We start from the raw sequence: 22,301 nt of genomic DNA on the forward strand, positions 1-22,301 counted from the left end.
ACATTTGAGATGGACATGGGTAGGCAGCAGTTTGGAGCTCGATTGTGTGTTTCCAACTGGAAGAGAGACAGAGGCAGATATCGCTCTCTTTTTTTTAAATATCTTTGAGTATTAGAGATGTTTTGGTGTGAATCAAGAGGATGAATGAATTTTGTCTCCAGCGAGAATTTATTTGTTATCCCGCTGAGTCATGTGTGCTTTTTAGACCCTCGCCTTGGAGTTAATAAATCTCTCCAGCCGCAGCTTTGTGCAACTTGTGCGCCGAGTTTGTTATGCTGTCACTTTGCAATTTGTGATTCATAATTCACCCATGATTTGCTGCAGTGTGGCACAAGTTTTTAATTCATCTGTGCCAGCGCTCAACATGGCTAGAGGCATAATGTTTGAGATTTGTTCTTGGTCTAAGGACACTGTGACCTTAAAAACAAGTTTTTTGTTTAATTAATGCATGTTTTTTTTGTTGTTGTTGTTGTTTTTTTGGTTGTTTTGGGGCCTTTATTGCTGACATATTTCAGATATTCCAGATATTCAGAATTGATAACATTAATCTGTGGTGCCTTCCTATTAAATCCTTTCATTGCCAGAGGCGCATAACCTCCAGGCGGTAATAATTCTGGGTTTTTATAATATTCATCAGGGTTTCGCTGTCATTCTCCCAATCAATCATGGGTCTTGGTGCAGTTTGTTAGGCTTCAACACAGATTACACAAACAGTTACTGAAAGAAAAAAAACCTTCCTGAAAATTACTCCAAAGGCAACACATGCGAATTCATATTTGTAGTTGCTGTAAACGCACAATGTATGGGACTGTATTTCGATCGGTGCTTAATTACACATGACATCATGGGTGAGCGTGGCTAGATACTATTCTGCTCATGTGGCTCATGGCAGCGTAACTAAAGAGTTGTTTAACGTTTTCTTTGCAATTGTATTTTGTCCATAATTGGCCAGATAATTAGGTTTTCATGCTATATACCTGTATGCACAGTTAAGTTTTAGAAAGAGAACATTTAATATTATTGTGTCATCAGCTAGAAAGAGATCCTGCACGTTTCCCTTCATGTATGTTTATGTTTATATAATGACACCTGTGTGATCACTGGGAGAATGAAACCGACTGCAGACGATGTCTCTGAGTCCTAAACAGTCGGTTGTAGCTCAAAGCGATAAAGATTAATAATAGAAGTTAGTGCAGGGTTTAGCCTCTTGAGTGACCTTCAACCTGATTGACGGCAGCTTATGGCACAGATTCACCAAATATTCCTTATGGTTCTTTAGACAGTAGCCTGCTGCGAGTGGGGAAAAAATGCCCTTTTCCATTTTTTATTTATTTATTTATTAATGAAAAGACATCTGCATTCTTTGCTTGAAGGACTGAATCAGTGAACTTGCAGTGATGATCCAGTGGATCACCTCTTACCTCTAGAATGAGGGCTGGGATTTCTGGGTTGGGATTACAGTTATTGCCCATAAAGGAATAGATTTCTGCAAATTCTCACATGCGGCACAACGATTTAATGATTTGGCCCAGTGCAGAACAGCTGTCTAGAAGCTCTGCGCTGGAAGGTAAACATACACCCAACCTGGATAGCACCTGGTGCACTCCCTCCCCCTCTCTCTACATGACTTCAGGCTCCCTGTGCTCAGAAACTCCTGCTAGAATACACAAACGGCCTCTAATGTTGAAGTGAAGTTGTAACTCTATATCAGCTGGTGTGATACGCTTACACTCTTCTTCTTCTTTACTCTAACTCTGATGTTTAATGCTAGAGACGGAGAGACGGATGCAGTTGTTGGTCGAGAAAAGCAGTTGGTACTTTGACGTTTTCCTTCGTTAGCATCTTTTCTAACTAGCTTCAGGGCAATGAGAGGATGCATGCTGAGTTGTGCGTATACTAACATTTCTGTCTCTGCTTCTCACTTTTCCATCTCACCTGAGTTGCTCAGCTGTCATTTCTAACTGCCAGGCCTAGCTTAGCAGCTCACGGTCACGTCTTGGAATCGCCAACGCATTTGTGTGTCCACTAAAGACGGTGAGAACAAAATCATGGGAACGTACTGGACAAAAGATATGCTATTCTCTCGCACAGTTATTTTTAAAACGGCAAAGCGTGCACTTTATGCAAAATGGCCCGGGGGCAACAGAGAGGGATCTCACAGCTGACGAGTAGCTAGCTGAGAGTTTAACTCGCGTCCATCGTGAAGGTGCAATGAACAGAGTGAAAGATGATTTTCTTTTTTCTAGGTGATGCACTTAGACTTAGAATAAACACCCCTTCTCTTCTGAAAGATTGAAAATGTGAGGATGTAGTGGCAGTTATTTGGTTGCCAAATGGTTATTTTGGAAAGTTCCACAAGGGAGTTCCACAGTACTTCATCATGCAGTCACCTAAAGATAGAAAAATGGCACATACTCACGGGCACTCAATGTCCGGTGCTCCTTCACTTGTCTCGCGTCGCAGTCTTGTATCATGATGGTAAAAGTGTGGCTCAGTATTACCTCAGAGGCAAAGTATTTACAGAAATTGCTTTTACAGTTTTCAGTGAGGCTGGCGGGACTGTTGCGAGCTCTGCAGCGGCTTCATTTGTCAAACAGGTTGTTACTGATGACACCACAGCCGTAATTTCAAAAACATGTTACTTAGGAATTGGGCTTTTGGGACGCCCCGTACTATCAAGTGTGAATAAGCAAATTCAATTAGACGACAGGCTGGAACAATAGGAGCGCACGTGTAGGGATTAAAGCGAGCTCAGGTTTGATGTGTGTTGTCTTTCTCATTTTGAACTGACAGCTCGTTTAAAATCATCGGTGCGATGTATCTTTTGAGATGTAAGGCCGTGGAGAAATTGAATCGGGAGGCTTCATTCGGTGCAGACGTGGCCCTTGCACCCGTTAAAGCTGCTGGGTTTCTCTGAATGAATCTCGGGATTGGACTCCCAACACTGGAGAAGCCACCGTAATAAGAAAAAGACATCTGTGCTCTTTGCCAGCAACATGTTTTCTGCACGGCCTGCTGTCTCCTGCTACCGTTTCTACTATTCCCCTTCATCTCGATGCGCGCCGACTTCTGCCAACTCCACAGGATTAAAACGGTGAACTAGAGGGCCAGAGGAAACTCCTCGTAGCTCCGCTCTTCATTTTCTCACCAGAGCAACACATCGGGACTCGGTGCTGTCGTTCTCAGCCTTACAGTGTTAGTTGCGTCCTTATTTCTTTAACACAGAAGTGAGGCCAGCAATAAAATCAACAGGCGTTTCCCTCCCGCTCAGCTGTTTGGATTGCTTTGCCGTCCCTCGGCTTTGTCAGTTTTTTCGTGCCAGCTGTCTGCGTCCACCTACAGCTACAGTTTAACTGTGTGCTTTGGTTGCTACCAGCACCATGTACCTGCAACGTTCTGGCAGCAGATCACAAACGGCCTCCCATTACAACTTGTGCCATTGAGCGTGGAAGGGGACTGGTATTTAGATCCGCTATCTGCCCATGGCATGCTGGGACTAGACCTCAGTAGCCTCAGGTATGGTGGCACAGCGTTTAATGCGCTAATGATTAGAAGAGAAGTATTACTGAAGTCGGTCCAGCTGGGCGGCTTCATCTGATCCTGCTACGGGGGTAAAGGAATAGCCTCATCCATATTTTTGACCCAAATACCATCTTTTGTTTGATCCATATAGCACACAGTGGTTTTGATACTACAGAGGCAGGAGGGAGAGAAAACAAAGGGCGGAGGTATTTCAGAGTTAAAGCCTGAGTCAGAGAAGCTGGAAGGCTAAGAGGTGGGGGGATGGGAGGACAAAGAGGCGTGGAGGATGGGGAGGGAGCTGGCACTCAGTATAGAGCCCTCATGCCGAGAGTGGGAGCTTTATATAATGGCCAGGTAGTGTGCAAGTTCTCTCCCCCCCCCCCCCCCCAAAAAAAAAATAAAAAAAAAATCCTTCGCTCCCCACCCCACCACCACCAAATCCACCTACACAGCCTCCACACAACCACTCGCAAACACACACATCCTGCAGAAACCTTTGCAGAAACTGCTTGGCACAACATTATTAGCCTCACCATCTCCCAGTCTCCAGGGACTCCAAAGCACTGCATTACTGTTCACCTCCTCAAAACCAAGTATATTGCAGTGAATTTTTTAGCTCTGCCAGCAAACACAGAGCTCAAAGGGAAACAATTTTGGCTGCTCAAGGCTTCTAACGCCGGTCTGGTGTCGTATAAAGGCTAGAGATGAAACGGCGTACAGTGATACACACGCTGAAATCATTCTTACCAAGATCTGAATGAGAAAAGCTTAAAGTGGTCAGTTTGATCATTAGCAGCTTCGGCTTAATCTGGTGGTGTCTTTTATTTTGAAAGCCACATATGAATGCAGTCTGTGTTGTGGGTGATTATATGCTGCGATAGTGAAGAAGAAGCATCTAGTTTTGGCTGCCTCCTTATTCACATGGGGCAACCACAGCAGGTCGATCCACATGTTTGATTTTTCTTTGTTCTTTTAACACCAGATGCCCTTCTTGAAGCAACCCTATAGAGATTTTTGCATCTCCTCCTGAGATCGAACCAGGGATCTTTCACTTGAGAGGCAAATGTACAAACCACTGTACTGTAGACCTCATAAATCAGTGATTGATTGTCTGCATATTCTTTGTTTTTCTCGACATTTATCGAAATTACTTCACGCACTTTTTCATTGATAATTAAGATTTGGATGTAAAAACAAGGCATTGACCCAAACTTAATATCCTTAATAGCCACTGCCCAAAAAACCCACGAAAAAAACCCAATGTGACCTAACTGGAAAGACAGAACAAAATGAGTCATCAATAAATAAATGACTCAGTTTGCTAACAGATCATGCAGATTTAGAGAAATTAACTTCAATATTAAACAACAAAGTGACAGTTTTTTTTTTTAAAGAAAAGAGAGAGTCAGTTCCTCTTATCATACCCAACATGCAATTAGAAAAAATCACATGCTAAGACTGCCGATCACGAGTGGTACATACAACCCACCTTATGCACTTTGCTGTTTCACTGTACTGTTTCTGTTTGTTTCTATGTTCAATTTTCTTTAAATAAAAGCTGTTATCCCCAGTCAACCCTGCACGGAGAGGTTTAAGGCAGCATGAATGGGTCTGTGGCTGTCAGCTGACCTTTGGTCGTGACTCTGGGTTGAATTTTTGTCGGGCATCGCTCGTCTTCGGTGAACACGGCATCTTTGTTGGGGGATGGAAATTTCATTTGATCATATTGACATTTAAATGTTATTTAACCAAACGCACAGCAATGAGAGGGGAAGAGAGAAAGAAGGGGACGTGTGGGCGTTACAGTTTATTCTTCTCAATGATTTTATTTGGTGCTTTCATGGGGAACTCACCTGTGTGTAATGCAGAGCCTGAGGAAACCTATGAGTAGCGCTTGGGATTTTTGCTGCTTATCAAAATGTGCAAGCTTGCATCAAATGTGTCTGATTTGAATATTAATTTGGCAGATTTAAGATTTTTTCTTGTACATCAGCTCGTCTTCAGTTGGGAGGCAGTTTTTCCATAAAACATTTAATCCGAAGCTTCAAAGTGTGAAGTGATTAATGCCAATGCTGCAAGCTTCAAGTTTAACTCAGTATCAAGGTGTGGTCTGGCGACTTGAGTCTCGGTGTCGTCATGCGGGAAGGAAAATATTTATGGTGTTCTGTGTCACCTCAGGCAATGGAAAAAAAGCGAGCCTAAATTTGTCCTCCTGTGCAGGCTAAATTTGTAGCAGGCTATTTCAATCTCGCACCCAATCTTTTCTTAAGCCCAAGTGGAGTTAATCAGTGGTATCACAAATCTCTGAGTCTTTGATCAGCTCCTGGGAAATGTTGGTTTTTGAGCCGGTTGTGGCTTTTCAGCTGCTGTGTAGGTTTGGTCTAGTACACATGAGCAAAGTGTCGGTGTGTGCATGTCATATGACGGTCATGCGGCTGAAGAGTGCATTTGAGGTTTGCATCAGCATGCTGTGCATAGCTCCTGATGTTGTGTGTGTGTGTGAGTGTGTGTTTGAGTTCCCATGCATTATTTCTCATCACACCACATGCTAACTCTTTGTGTGCCAGTTCTGCGGTGTGCTTTTCCCGTCTTTGTGGTTGCCCTTTGCGTGTGTGCTCAATTGAACTGAAGTACTTTGCATGACAACTGAAATGAGTGTGTGTGTGTTTGTTTTCTAATTTCCCGTTTGCACCTGTTCTTACTTTCTCTTTTAGCATTGTGTGATTAAAATTAAGATAAAAGCACGCTGAGAAAAAAAAGACAATTACACGTAGACGTTTCACAGGAGGAAAACCACAGCTGCAGGTGAAAAGTTATGATGGCTGAATTACACTTTGTTCTGGTGTTGCATATGCGTGCTCATTGTTACACTGTCATGACACCTGGGACATCTGAATAGGATGAAAATGTGTAACTGTACATTTAAATGCTGAGCTTTACTGTGATGCAATTTATACCTAATGGCAGCCATAAATATGAGTGCTAAAAATGTATGTAGCAGTGCCGAATGATTGAAAAATTTGGGGAAAAGTTGACTTCAGCTAGTCCCAAAGCTGGTTCTGTTTGGTTTAAATCCAAAAGAAGATTATTATAGTTCAAATAAAGGTGAAGAGACATTAATGAGCTTTAGGCTTTTAAGTGCCAAAAAGATATTAACATTATTTAAAATCCCTCACAGAACAAATGTTACACACTGGTCGAGACAAGCCTCGATGATGTCAACGCTTCCAGTAAGAATGGCGCGTCTCCTCTTGCATAATCATATGGAGACATTACATTGTGGATTTTTGTCATTGTGTTCTATACTTTAGTGGGCAATGGTGATTTTATTGTACTGTCCTGTAAAATAAACGCCTCCACTTTGAAATACAGCACTTCATTTAAAAAATTACTTTGATGCTTAGTTTGCATCCTTTTCAGGTCTAAATAATCCCAGATAGCTGGGCAAAATTAAAATTGCATCCTAGCTCAGGTCTCAGTAGGTGTACCTTTTTGTATAAAAGAAAACGGTGATTTTAATGAGTTTTGTGTCTTTATTCTGTTATTTCTTTGTTTTAGGGAAAGTCTGACAGCCCTGCTTGCCCACTTTTTAGCAGTCTGAAGTAAGAGCGAATCTAGAAACAGTTGAATATATTGTTTCTTTAAAAATCTTATTTATTGATTGCCAGCACTCTACTTCACCATCATGCTTCCTTCAATCGGTAGTTTTTGAGTAATCATTCTGACTCAGAACCTCTGCTTTGCTCTCACCTTGGGTAGAAAAATAAAAGCGCAGACGACAGAGCAAGACAAAAGGCAAGCGAGCTTTTATCAAGATGATGTGAAAACGCAGTTGACGTCAGTACTATCACCAAAATAGCAAATTCAAACATACGTGGAGCTGATAACTAGTACCGATTAGGAGTTTCTCAGTAACCAGAACTCACTGCCTGTCAAAGTCGGCAGTTTTCGAGGCCGGTGGCTCTCCTGACAGAACAGCCTATTTAGGGCAGCTCGGGCACTGACCACTTTCCAACACCTCATCAGACAGACCCCCGTGCTGCCTGTTTCCTTTCATAATAGCTCCGCTGCATTTACTGCAGCTCAGCAGCACCAACAGGTGTGTGAGCAAAGCGTGTACCATGTATCCTGCATGCAGGCATTAGAATATGCTATTTTCAGTTTAGAGCTGTGTTTTTAAACTGATGCTGCAGTGGAGTTAAAAAGCAGGAGGTGTTATTTCAGGTGTCCTGGATGTTAAAGTCCTGGTGGTTTTAAGTGTAAGATGACTGGCATTTGGATCTATTTCAAGGCTTGAAAGGCATGATGTTTTCATAGTTGAATCATCACTTCATAATCTGAGTAACCTTGAGTATATCTGTGGGGAGCGCTGTGTGCACATAAAGCTTGAGGGATGGTAACTACAACCTCCCAGGTGCATATTAGTGAAAAAAATGACTAAACTACTCCAAAACTGCAACAGTTAACAATGGTTACATGAAATGATTGAATAGTGCGAAGAGAAAAATCTTTTTTCAGTGTGAGTATTTGAACAAATTATTTCATGATCATTGTAAAACCATTAACTCATTTTTCTCATGTCTGCAAGATTTCAACAAATACTTTTGGAAGTCGTGAATCCAGTTGGTCGTTTTTGTGAAGTGTGTTCTGGAGGCCATGTAGAGCAATTTTGTGCGGAGGAAATTTCTTTCCTGTGAAAAGGTTTTAAAATAACCTAATATGGCAGGAAGTTGCATGATGAGGCGCTTTGAAATTGGCTTAATTCGATAAATTACTTGCTTTAAAAAATTAGGCGTATGGTTCATAAGTCATGTGCATGACCACACCTCCAACCTTGATCACCTAGAGTTCTTGAGGGACAGGCATGATGAAAAGAATCAGGAGGCAGTCTCCAGTCAGGGGCTCAATTTTAACATTTTTCACCGTAGAGGTTTAGGTGGATCGGCTCCAAAGGCAGAAGAAGATGATGATTAATGAGAAGAAATAAAATGAGTTTTATTTTACTTATTGCACCCAAAGAATGTTACTATCCATACCAAAAGGGAGAAGCTGCATCCTGAAATCTGTTACAAATATTGCAAAATAAACCCATATTCTAAAAATCACAAAAGAACAACAACATTTGAACATGTTTCCATGTCCCCAACAAAAGAGCTTAGCTGGGGTTTCAGCAGTGCAATATCAGCGTGGTGACCAGTAAATGTGAATCTGTTCAGCTAATGCGTCCATGTACCTCCAGCATGGCCACCCTCCTCCCTCCCGCCCCTCCCCGCTGTGTTTTTACTGGAGCTGTGGAGAATTTCATTCGGTTTGGAGGCTCAGCTGCTTTCTCTTCCCCATCCCCCATCATCCCTCTATCCATCATTCTCCACAGCTCTGGACACAGCAAATTATTACCCCCACACAAACTGCTTTCCAGTCTGACAGGAATCTGCTGGGTGTCTGCAGGTATGAAAAGTCTAAAAAAGCTTTGAACGCAGTGTCCTCAGAAAGGCCTCTGATGGTATAAAAAAGTCTGCAATTAAATTAGCAAAAGTCGTGAGTATTTTCTCTCACAGGCATTGGCAGTAACGTTATTTGTAAAGTGTTTTTGTATGTGATTGCTGGCTGTCAGGAGACATTAGATAAATTAAATGTGGGACTGTGCTGCAGGAGGCGGTTAAATCCTTTTTGCAGAGTATTAGTCTGCGCATTAGATCTTTTAGAAGTGTTGCTACTAAATCAAATAAGTTCACTGACTCATAATAGACCAGTTTAATCAAAATGAAACGAAGCATTTTTAATTTGTAAGAACATCCATTTCATGTCGCTTTAATTAAATAGCGCAGAATTTGGGACTGCAGAATGATAGAAAAATACTTAAATATGATATAATGATAAATAATTGTTACATCGCAGCTAAGAAAGCAATACAGGAATTAAATTTCATTGTGTGTAAACCCTGAAAAGGTCATGAAGTTCTTGTTCCCCCAGCCCTGAAGACCTATTGGGAGAGATGATGTCAGTGCGTTCTCTTTTTTATGTTTTAAGTCAAGCTCCGAGTGAACACTAAAGAGGTGTACGCAAAAACAAATCCTTTTAAAAGCCATTTATCGGTGCCCAATTTGCACAGCTCATCATCCACACTGAAATGATGAAACAGTGGGGTATGGCTGAATGCCATCTTGCTCCCCTTTGGTCAACAAAAACAAAACTGTACATCACAGGGAACATCAGCTCAGTTATTCTGCTGAGTCTCAGCTCATTAAACCTCCCTCCTATTCTCTGTGATCACTGGTACTGTCTCCAAAAACACAGAGACTCTCAATTTATTCTTATCTCTTTTTTTGTTGTTTTTTTCGGTTGTTAGGTTATGCGTTATATATATTTTTTTCTATTTAATGCGGGAAGCCTGGCTAGTCTGATGATTGGCATTTGATTTAACTATTCATCAGGATCCTGTCAGCCTTTTGCAATACTGGCCTCCATCTTTCAGGGCTCTCTGTAAAGCCAGTGGATATCCGGGACAAACCTTACCGTGCTTTGCTTGTCATTGGTTATGATTGTGGAAATCTAAGAAAAAAAAACAAAGCAACAACAAAAAAACCTTGATTGATTGGCCAAGAGCAGTCAGATTGGAAGCAGACCACTGACAGAAAAGTCTACTTAAAATTTTGTCCTTTATTTGGCCTCGAATCCGCATGTTTATATACGTGGTTTATAGAGATTAGTTGGTCATTGGTGAGTCGGAAAGTATGCCTTCATCTGTGTGTTCTGTGATAAAAGAGGTTGAAAGGAGGTGTAGATCTAATTGAACTCTTTGTCCAGTTGTTTTCTCAAGTCCTGGGAACAGATCTCACGCTGGTCTGTGAGACCTGTTGCTCAGCACGCCTCTGTTCTGCACCTGAAAAATAAATCTGCGAGCTGAACCTTGATGTTTCAGTGTTTGTTCTCTGCCAGTGGAGTTAAACAGGCAGATTAATTTTCGCATGGTTCCATCTGTTCTTAAAATTCGTGGAATCTTCGACCGTGTTGACTTTTGGTGGAAAAGCAACATTTTTGAGGCTCCTTTGCTGACTGTGACGTTGTTTCTTCTGTAGGTAAAACAATAGATAGACAGCTCTAATGAAGGCAAAGAAGTGTGTGGAGACCAAGCAGTGAGGATCATGTTCACAATGTTTTCACTGGCAGAACCTCTTAATGTCCTCTGGAGCTGCAGACTTTGAATTTAAGTAAGGGACTCCATGGCACTGAGGTCAGGATTCTAAGACTTTAATCATAACAGATACTGGTGGCTGTACCTTAGGAGGTAGAGCGGGTCATCTACTTATCAGAAAGTTGGAGGTTCTGCAGTGTGCATGGCTAAGTCTTCTTGGGCAACATACTAAACCCCAAGTTGGTCTCCAGTGCCTTTATCAGAGTATGAACACGTGAATGTTGGATGGCACTCAGCTGTAGAAAGAAGTGCTTGTATGAACAGGGTGAATGAAGTGAGTGCTTTGATTGGTCAAGTAGAAAACCACTATGTAAGAACCAGTTGATTTACCATTTATGCTTTGGATCATTGTCCATATAAAAGCTGCTCCATTATCTCTTAATAGCTCGTTTAGAAACTGCTGTAATCATACTAACTTAGAAATTCATTCTGTACATTTAAAGGTTTATAGTACTCGTGCACAATTGTAAGAAAAAGAGCCTGACTTTGTTTTCCTACCGTCATGCTTCACTTTGCATCAGTCCAGTTTGGTTTGATTTTTGCACATGAACCGACAGATCCAGGGAGGCTCAAGTCAGATGTATCCAAAAATAACGCTTATCCAAAAGCTGCAAATTTAATCTTAGCTGCCTTCTGTGGGTTCTTCAGTGGTTTGCACCATGTCTCTATTGATTCTCTTTGAAAGATTATGAGTTGAATTGTACGAGTGATGGTCAGTGTAGGGCTGTGTGATATGACTAAAATCTCATATCCCGATATAAGACATCTATTGTCCCGATAACGATATAAATCACAAAAATGTTATATTTTCTGTAAATTCTGTGAATCTCTTGCAGCTCAACTTGAGTGAAGTGTTTCCAGCTCGGCGTCGTGTACCTGGAGTCGAGTGTTTTAACCGACGCATAAAACGATATATTTTTAGACATAAGTTGTAACGGACGCCGTTTTCTTTGTGAGTATTTATTACGCAGCGTGCTGCGGGGAAAAGCCTGTTCTAACGTTTGAGTCTAAGGTTTATTTTTTAGGACCTGACGGCTCTTTTTTTTTTTTGCTTCTGATCCGTAAATACGCTGCATACTCTTTCACTTTTTCACAGTTTATTTTGAAAAGTCTCAACAGGATCTTGAGCTTTATTGTGAAAGGTTTATGTGGAACATAAACAAGCGGACACGCGATGGTTTTACCGTCGTTGTTGCTAACGACAACGCATAAAAACAGTCGCTAGTGTGGTTATATTAAATATAAGAGAAAGAGAGAACTTTAAGAAATTAATATAGCCACTACAGTGACCATCAAAACGATGAAAAAATATTGCCGCGAACAGTTTATTTTGTGACATCACAAAACAAACGATAGCGTAAAATGAAACGATAGATGTTTTTATATCATCATCCGATATATATTGTTATATCGAACAGCCCTAGGTCAGCGGACTCTGAAAAGATTTTTAATGCTGTTTCTTGCTAACTCACCTGAAGGAATTTCATCATCCTAGGTTATTGTGAGATTCAGTTTTAACACCATGTTTTGAGCAGACAGATTTAGAGGCTTTTCTGTTTGATTTTTATTGTATTGTTTGTTTATATAAGCAAGAGGTTGTTGCAATAACAACACACCACAGTACGCTAAACCCGAGTTCATCTGCAAGGTCCATCCATAAATAGATATTAAAATACATAAAACCCAGCAACATGAGTTGGTCACAATAAATACATAGACTAAAATCACAAAGCAGTACAAGGTTGACTGGTTAACAACCTCCTGGCGACCTCCTTGTGTTTCCCAACCATTTGGCAAGTGGTTGCATGAGGTTGCTGGCTATTGCTAACCAAAAGTCCCAAAGAGGGGGCTGGACCACAGCCCTCTATGAGATTTGCTTCAGTCACCAGCAGACTGCCACAGTCGTCTGTGGCTTGCTTGGAAGATGTTGACTTCTTTGCAAACACTTGCTACATCTCACGGAGTAAAATCTGAAAAGGGCTTCACAAACCGGAAGAGTGTTTGCCTTCAAAGTAAATCAGCATGTTTTAAAAGGCACATCTTTTTTTGAAGGCAACTGTATTTGTTTCCGCTCTACGTCAGATTTCTTGCAGGTTCTCTACCCTTCAGCCAGTATTTGCATTCACGTTGGTGTCTTCCGTGCAAACTACCAGACTGCCAGTCTGCTTGTGACCTGAGCAATCTCACAAAGGTTTTCAGTGCACCACCAACGCGGCCAATTTCCCCCACTAACTCACAGCTGGTTGCTAAATGGTTGAGGAAAACTGGACTTGTGTTGCTGGAGCCTTAGACGAGAAGCAGCAGACCATTTATGACTACACGGCATGGTTTACATTTAAAGGACCCCGATCAGGATCCGGTTCGAGCTCTGCAGGTAAAAAGATCATCTACATAGGTAAAATCTGGTTTTCCAAATTTAATAACTTAAGTATACACATCTTACAGCTCCCACTGGATGCTGCATGTTGTTCAGTGCAAAGTGGAAACATGAGTTCACAGAGGACCCGGGGAGTCTGATTATGTAACCAATTATGAGCGAGCTCAAGATTAGCAAATTTAATAAAACAATCAAAATCTTATTTCTTTACTTCAGTTCAAAACTGTGCACTTCAATTCCAGCATGCTTTGCTGAAAATGCCACAGACTGGTAAATGAAACGTCTCTGCTCTGGTCACCAGTGTGTGTGTGTGTGTGTGTGTGTGTGTGTGTGTGTGTGTGTGCGTGTGTTTGTGTGTTTTTGTGTGTGTAAGAACTCCCCTGTCACCACTAGCTACTCTCTTTGTGTTGTATCCTCTCTCCGTCTTTTGCTCTCCTTTCTTTGTTGCAGCTTCCTTTCGCACCTACATGTCAAGTTGTTTCACCGAAATAAGACAATGGAGCACATTCTCCCACAAACGAGCTTTGTTTAACCGGCGGCTTTTCGCCGCAGCCGCAGCAGCGACGACGCACGGCTGAACGCCGCATTTCAGACTTATTCTGACTAATAAAGTGAGAATGTTTTTCTGCTTTCATGTCGTCAGGAGAGCAGCAAGCAACATATGTCACACTGGTTGTTAATGTTGTGACACTAAATGTCAAAATACCTCTTTGATATCACTTTAAAGCAGTACATTGTTTTTCTGAGGCTTTGATCTGGGTCATGAATAAAGCAGGCACAGGTTAGCTGTTTCGTCAGGCCACTGCTTCTCTGTGAAGTGTGTGTGTGTGTGTGTGTGTGTGTGTGTGTGTGTGTGTGTGCATTAGAGTTTTTCACAAATTAACAGGCAAATAATGCTTTGTTTATAGCTGTCTGTAATATCCTAACAGGGTAGTCCTCGAAGGATTAATCTATTTTCATTCATCAGCTGTCGAATACAAACCTTATCTTCAACTATTTAAAGGCGTTTTTCCAGCAAAAGCACCCAACATTCGACGATTCCACCCTTTGAAATATTTTAAAAGTCCAGTTCAGCACTATGAACCTATTCTAGGTTCCAGATACATCACATTTAAACAACATAAGTTGACCCAAACTTCTTTAGTGCAGTAGTCCCCAACCTTTTTTGCGCCACAAACTGGTTTAACCAATATTTTCACGGACCGGCTGTCAAGGTGTCGTGGATAAATACAACAAAATAAAGTGATACGACCAAGACAAAAACTGTGGTATTTTGTAATTATATTAATAAACGCAAATTCACTGTGTAACTGTGTATCTCTATTAGCAGCGTCCTCCTGAAATGCGCCAACAATGCTGAGAGTAACATCCTCCTCTCTTCCCTTTTATGCTCTCTGGTCGCTATGGTAACGCGTAAATATTTCTTTCAAAATAAGACACACAACTGCAACACGGGAAAAGACCCAGGAAAACCGAGTTAACGATAAAGACCCTGAAAACCATGAATTTCACACCCGAACCTCAACTGCTTTAGAGACAGGCGCGTTTATATTCAACATCTCCAAAAAAAAAAAAGAAAATGTTCTAAAATACACGAAAAGCTGAACGGTGTGTTTTATCGTATTAACGAATTATTGTTGAAAATCTGAGTGATTTAGTGCTCATTAAATGTTAAAAGTATTGGTATCGGCAGTACTGGCCCTGTATTTATTGGTATCAATTCAGCACCAAATTTTGCAGTATTGTACGGCACTATCTGTAAGAGTCACAAAATTAGAGTTTCACCTGAAGAAAAATCACACAGACACACAGATTTTTTGATGTTACTCTTTGAGCTGTTCTCCTTCTGCTTGAAACTCCGCTTGGTTTAGCTTTGCTTGTGTGAGAAGAACACAAGGCTCCTTCAGATTAGAGCCATAAGCTGATGCAGTAGATTTTTTTTTTTTTTAAATTTAGTAGATTTGCAGGTAAAAAAGAAAAAAAAAGTCTTATAAATCACTCGCAAATGCCGATCATCTGTTGTTGACCCAAAGAGATGGAGCCCGATGGAGGCCACCTGTCCTGGAAGAAGAGTGATTGACAGAGGGAAGAGAGTGAGGGCTGTGATCTGTTCATCTGTCGCTCCTCCAACACCTCCACAGCCAGTGTTTTCTCTCCTCTGTTTGTTCTCTTTCTCTCTGTCTCTCTCTCTTTCCCTCTCACTCTCTTTTGGGAGCTAGAGGAATGCTACACATCCGCAGTGTGTTGGAAGTTTGTGTGTGTGTGTCAGTTTATGTTAGGTGATGTTTGTTCTTGTCCGTATTTGCCTGTCTTTTGTGTGTGTTTGCGTTGAAGTGAGAGAGGGTGGAGGCGGGGCTTAGTGGCGGTAGGGGGCTTAGCATGTGGGTATGAAATAGTGGGAGGCCGGTGTCCTTTTTTTCCACCTCCCCCCTCCCCCCACTTGTCGTGCACATGCATATTTCATTGAAGTGGTCGTTTGTGTCGCCAGCAGGAGAGCTGCTGGATCGAACCAATAAACTGTGGGTCTCCCGATATCTGTCTGTCTCAGGATACTGAAAGAAATGATACTGGATTAAAATCCAAATGGTTGTTCCTGGATTTTTTTTGTGTGTTTTTTTTTTTTGTTTTTTTTAAAGACATCTAGATTTTGAAAAATCCATCAAGAGACAGCTGCTGGCTGTGTGCTGCACCTGTGATTGAGCTTTCTGCTGTAGTAGCTGTCTGTCTTTGACTGATGTGTTTTTATAACTGCAGTGCACTTCAGACCAGAGGCATCAGAATTACATTCACATATGGTCGTCTGCCTTCTGTTTTCTGCCTTGACTCTGTGCAGCAACAAAGGACAGATCTATATTCTGACTGGTAAAATTTGTTTGCACGCCTTATTTACACGGTGGGGACTCACCTTTTATTTTGGGGAACAAAAAGAAAGTCCCCGTAACGTAAATCATCCGATTTAGGGTGCAGACCTGCTGTGTGGTTAGCGTTAGGCAAGCAGTGGTTAGAGTTAAGGGAAGAAAGAAACGAATGTAAATCAGTGCTCGCGAAACACAAATGAACGCGGATGTGCATGGTTATGCATATGTGGCAGCTGTACACAAGATGCAGTGTTTGGTCTGTAAACAGCAGCCTGTGCTCTGTCACTTTGGAGCCCAGGTTGTGTAAAATGGTTTCCTTTTCCTGCAGGCACTAAACAACCCCCATAAACTGGGTCATCGCAAAACACTAACTTTTAAGAACCTTGTGACAGTCAACTTCAATTCACTTGTAACAAAATTGATAATCAGTTTGTTGTTTCAGTAAATTCCTAATCAGGATTCGCTCAAAGTTCTAATTCAGTAGTTTTAAATCTAAATATTTGGTAACTTCTGGCACTACGTGAAATGCACTAACCAACCACTTCATTAAGTACACCTTCCTTGTACCAGAATCAACAAGGTGCTGGAAACAGAGATTTGGCTGCATATTGAGATGACAGCATCACACAGTTGCTGCAGATTTGCCAGCTTCCAAATGCTTCCATGTGACTCGCTGATTAGACATTGAGATTAAAGAGCAGTTGAGCAGGTATACCTAATAAAGTGGCTGGATATGTGTTTGTTTAAATTACAAACAACATTAAAAGACATACTGGTGCATTTTTTTAATATACTAACTGACATATTACAGGCCAAATACATTATCGAGTAGTATAAATATTGATGTAGTTGTTCATAGATATCCGGCATAGTGCTTATTCAAAAAGTTTCTGCACACCTGAAAGGGGGAAAAAAAGGCAAACCATATCCGATTTGTCATTAGTCTCTGCTCCACTTCTAGTTCTTTTGCTATTTTTAGATTTTTAGCTTCCTGGAAGTGCTGCTGCCCAGTTTCGTGGAAATCAAGTTCAATTTTTACTTTCGGAAAGAGGACAAAAGCAAAAAGCAAACCTGGCGAGCAGGGCAGATGGTGAGCAGCGATTGCATTGTTTTGGGCAACAAAACTGTGCCACCACTGAGATCATTTGCAGCAGATTCAATTCACTTTTATTCATATAGTGCCAGATGACAACAGCAGTCACCTCAAGTAGATGCTGTCCCTCAGACATCTATGGACGTTACAGCAGAACTGCAGCCTTGAATTCCTGACACTGAGGGACAAATTAACAAAGGATCTGAACTGATGTCTACCTTGAGGGCTTTGAGTTAGTGGGTCATAGGTTGAAGTCCAGCTCTCATTAGCTGCTGCTGCTTTTATACTAGAAAGGATTTGATTTAGACGAAGATTTTGCACAACACAACTCCTGACTTGTTTTGCCTCTCATTTTATCAGAAAATGTTTGTTTGGTTTCAAATAGTGTCATCCTGCTGTTTGAAGTAGAAATTAGATTTGCTGCCTTTTGCAGGCTCTGAAACCTTCGTGTGCAATAGTGGAAGAAGATTTACTGTAAACTGTCACACTTCAGGGGTTTCAGTTCCGTTCAAAACTCCCGTTAATATAGCGCGTCTGTTTTAATTACGCACTACAGTCCTGTGGTCGAATGAGAGCCAGAGGTTGCTTTCACACCTGGGCCACCCCGTGCTAAAAACGAAGTGAGATTAACATGTACATAATATTCAAGAGCAATCCGATTTCACTTCTTTCACCTTCAACATTCACGCCACGACTTTGGCAGCGTTCTGGTCAAGTCGGGAAGGATTGCACGGAGGAAGCGAAACAAAAATTTTCTAGGTACGGGGCAGTTCCCCTCCTGATGATTGCGAAATGCAATTAGCAGATTTTATTAATGGAATTTACTTTGTTGTTGAAACATGTCTCCGAATCCTCCTGATGGACTACTGTGGAGGAGATAAATTAGATTGTGTGGGTTAGGTGGAAGGACAGAAAATCTATTTCCGCAGTACAAATTGAGGTTTGTTGTTTGTTTTTCATATGTAAAAAGTCCCCTCTGTGGTTAGGTTTTAAAAGTAGCCTAAAGTGATCATGTATGACATTTTAAATGTCTATTAAATGTGGAACCATGGGGTAAGTTTGCATCGATATATATGCATCAGTATAAAAAGCTCATTTAAATCTTGTATATTGAAGTGTCAAAACCTTTGCAGACGCATGCAGATTCTGTACATAAAACTAAAAATGACTCTGTGTGCGTGTGTGTGTGGATTACTTTAATCAAAGCTGACAGACTGGGCACCAGCAGATCTGTGCGCTTTGTCATTTAAGGGGTGTGTGTTTGTGCATTTTTAGCTCCTCTGTCATTAAAGGAGATGAAGGGAGGAAGTTTATCCAAGGCACTCTTAGTGTACCCTGTAGGTGTGCGTGTCTTTAAGGATTGTGCTACGATTGTGCTATATGGTTTCCTCATGTATAATGGATGCTGCTTAATGAGCTGATGTTTTATTTAAACGTCTTCATCCGCCCACTCCTTATCTTTAGATTAAAGAGCACGCGCTCAGCTCTTTTGCCCCGATCATTGTTTGCTCTTAACAATCTGACAAAGTCTTGCTTTGTGTCTTCGAGTTTCGTGTGAAGGAGCCGAAGCCTCAAACACACAAAGACTGAAGTGACTGAGGTTCCTCCAAAGCTTACTGGTTGTCACATCGAGGAAGTTGTTGCTAGTTGCAGATACTTAAGATGGATTTATCTCAGGTTATGGATGTACTCGTTACACTTGCTGAGAGTTTAAGTTAAAGCCCGTGGATTTATAAGGCAGTGAGAATCTTATTCAGTATTTGTACAGTCGGTTTTGCTAGATGACGAACTGCTAGTGCTGCTGGCTCTGAAGCTAAACTGAATGGCACTTTTTCCCCCATGCTTTCCTGCACCTACTCCATCCCACTACCCCCTGGGAGGTACAGCCTCAGTCTCACATTGTGAGCTAGTAAAAGACTCCTTTGTTGGTTAATGCTTATATTTCTCTTTTATTAAAAAAAATGGACAGTACAGTGCACTGCTTCCCAGGGTGAGTGTTTTCTGCAGCGCTTGGACAGGTGCTGTTCTCATGCACAGGTTAGAAATTAAGCTGCTCTGACTTATTGTATGCACCTCAGTGCCAGGAGGGAAACTGTATGGTGTGTGTGTGTGTTCTTTCTAAACATCTGTGAGGCAAAGTGTTAGCTGTGCTAAGCTACAGTACATCAGCGTGCAGACTCAGCTCAAATTTGGATCTGTATTAAAAAAAAATGTAAACACGTAGAAATATAAATCAGCCAGAAGTCTTCGTCCGCAGCAGCTTCCTCGTCCGCCTCTCTCCGTGGGCAGTCCCGAGCGATCCAAGGCAAAATGAGAGTAACACTGCTCTCATGTTAAAAACAGTCCCCAACTCCAGCACCGGACACAGTAACAACTCTGCTGCTGTGGGAATGCGTCAGTGTTAAACTGGCAGAGGGTTTATTTAGATATCCTCTTCTCTGTGGAGATTTTTTTGTTTTGTTTTTAAGTTAAGTAATCATGAGACAACAAACTGTGATCTAGGCAATTCAATTTAAGGTTAGGCTTCTCCCTTATTTCCCAAGGGGTCGCCTCAGCGGATAGATCCAGATATTTGATTTGGCAGTTGCCTTTCCCGACAGAATCCATCCATTTATCCTGGCTTGGGTCGAGCACAAGGATTAGACCGGCTTGTAACCCTCTAAGGCTGGGTTTGTGTCTCCTCACAGCCTCAAACCGGGATCTTTTTTATGTAAGGCAACCGTGTTAGCGAGAGTCCAGTCAGTTAAGCTGAATTCAAAGGGTCGATGGAGCGTTTGACGCTAAATGCTGCACAGCAGCTCAGTTTTTGTTACTTTTTGTAAAGCCACAGGCAAAAAATGACAACATGCTTTAACTACTTACTTTAGATATTTGGTATTGAAACTTGAAAGTTGATTGCTCATCGTCTTTCTCACCCCTTCCTCCACCACAGCAAATGGTGATGAGCCTGCGGGTGTCGGAGCTCCAGGTGCTGCTGGGCTACGCCGGGCGCAACAAGCACGGACGCAAGCACGAGCTGCTGACCAAGGCGCTGCATCTGCTGAAAGCCGGCTGCAGCCCCGCCGTGCACATGAAGATCAAAGAGCTCTACCGAAGACGTTTCCCGGCCAAAATGGTCTCTCACTCAGAGCTGGCCTTGCCTGGGCCGCACCACCCGGCCACAGCTGGAGTGGTCGGGGGAGGGGGCGCGGCGCTGCCTGCTGGCCTGACGCAGCTGGCTTACGAGGGTCACGCCGGTCACGGTGGAGCCCCATCGCCCGCTGCGTTACTGCCGCTCTCGCTACTCGGTCCTGGGAAACACGAGCTGACCGGGCTGACGCACCACCTGGCCTCCTCAGCGACACTGCATCCGGTGCATCCAGATGTTAAGCTCCAGAGGCTGCCCTTCTACGACATGCTGGACGAACTCATCAAGCCCACGAGTCTAGGTGAGGACATGTGTACGTGTGGCTTTTGTGTGACACGTGACTGCAACATGAATCAAATAATACGTTTTGTGTTAATTTTCTATATGTTTTTATTTTTGTATCAGCTGACAATATGAAAGCAAACCTTTTAGAATCTACAGGAGCAGTTTATCTTTCTGGCCCTCCGCTTTACTGTTTTGGCTCAAACACTCAGGCATCTGTTTTCAACAAACAAAGCCATATAAATCCACTGTACACAGGCGGCTCAGCTCTAAATAACAGGCAAACCAAACTGGTAACTAGCTGGGGAGATGGTAAAGCATTCAGCAGCCCAGTGAACCAGTTACTACTCTCAGTAGCTGGTAGAGACCACAGAAAGCTTATGGAAGATGAACATAGCCACTATTTACGTCATTAGTTTATGGGGTCATGGGTTGAGCATTTTGGCTGAAATCCTCCTTTGTGGGTGGATCCAGCTGACAAATCAAATGTGGTATACAAATAAAGTTGTATTGTAAATCACGGTCAAAGCACGGCCATACAATAGTGAAAATCATACCCTGCTTTATTAAATTTACAAAGTGAGCTTGAATTAAGCTGCTGCTGGATTAAGACTTAAAAACCAGCGACTGACGATGAACTCATCAGGCTCCAGAGTTCATCCATGGTGTACAGCATGATTTAGCAGTGTTAATTTCATTGATCAATAGCTTTTAATCATAGGTTTCATGGACAACTTTCCTTTTTGTGACAAAAACAAGATAACAACTAGATAAAACTAAGCACGAAGATAAAAACATACGATGAAATGTATTGATGTCTTTGTCAACAAAGAAAAACAACTTCTCCTCTGGGGGGAAGTTGTTTGGAAAGGCAGGACCAGTTTAGAAATGATCCAATCACACTTGATGTCAAGGAAAATAAGACACTGTAAACCATGTGGAGCAAACAAAGACCACAGGTTTAATGCACTTCCTCACATACCTTTTTAGACCTGGAGGCCACACCCATCTTTGATATACAGTCCATAATCGAGACCACAAGTAAAGCACCTATTTGCTGAGAGGTTTGCCATGGAGTCTTAAATGTTGATGATACTATATAGTTGAAAACACTGTGACTGGTGACTAACACGAGATAAAAAAAGAAGAATAGATGCACACACATTCACTGGCCACCTGCCCAGTACAGGGTTGGAGCTCCTTTTGCCTTCAGAACTGCCTCAATGCATAGAATTACTGCCATGTGATCGGCTGGTGGGATATTTGAGTTTACAAGCATTTAAATGGGCATACCTGATGATAAAATATGTGTTGAATGTGTGCGGCTGTATAAATGTCAGTCCAGTTCTCTTTATTATTATTATATTGTCACATAGGCCACTCTGTTGGAATTTGTGTCAGGTGGCTCGAGCGACGCTGCCACATTATGAATTGCACTTTTATTCATTTTGTACATTTATATTTCTAACTGTAGCACTAATGTGGATATAAACAATCAACACCGCAGCGCTGTATGTCGGCCGCACCGTGTTTGCTCAGCCGAGCCGTCGCTCTGTTGCACTGCTGTGAAAACGGTCCTGCACACGGCGCGCTTCACACCGTCACATCTCGGGCTTCCTAACAAAACTCAGCTTGTTTGCCATGTGACGACACACAGCTCTCGAGCGTTGAGGATCGTTAACGTGTAAGAGAGCTTCGAATCAAATCTTTTTGTTCTTAGTTTGCACAGCAGCTAATTCTGTGCACAGAGGAGATCACAGTGGTGGAATAAGTATGCAAGCTTGGAAATGAATCATTCTGAAGGATTATTTACAGATGTAGCGGACAGCAACATCCCCGTTCGGCTT

The 22,301-nt window shown here is 42.0% G+C and overlaps 1 protein-coding gene across 1 annotated transcript in view; it reads left to right on the forward strand.

The window, feature by feature from the left end:
* The window catches only part of LOC146640008 (E3 SUMO-protein ligase PIAS1-like), a 52,822-nt gene that overhangs the window by 5,617 nt on the left and 24,904 nt on the right, over positions 1-22,301 (forward strand). The window contains exon 2 of the mRNA XM_085357087.1: positions 19,978-20,473. Within this exon, the coding sequence (XP_085213213.1) occupies positions 19,981-20,473 (493 nt within the window). The 5' untranslated portion in view covers positions 19,978-19,980. The remainder of the gene's footprint in view (positions 1-19,977; positions 20,474-22,301) is intronic.

The sequence above is a fragment of the Diplotaxodon limnothrissa genome, linkage group LG1 (assembly GCF_057381915.1).
Source record: "Diplotaxodon limnothrissa isolate DT_005_m linkage group LG1, D_limnothrissa_male_GT1.1, whole genome shotgun sequence".
NCBI lineage: Eukaryota > Metazoa > Chordata > Actinopteri > Cichliformes > Cichlidae > Diplotaxodon > Diplotaxodon limnothrissa.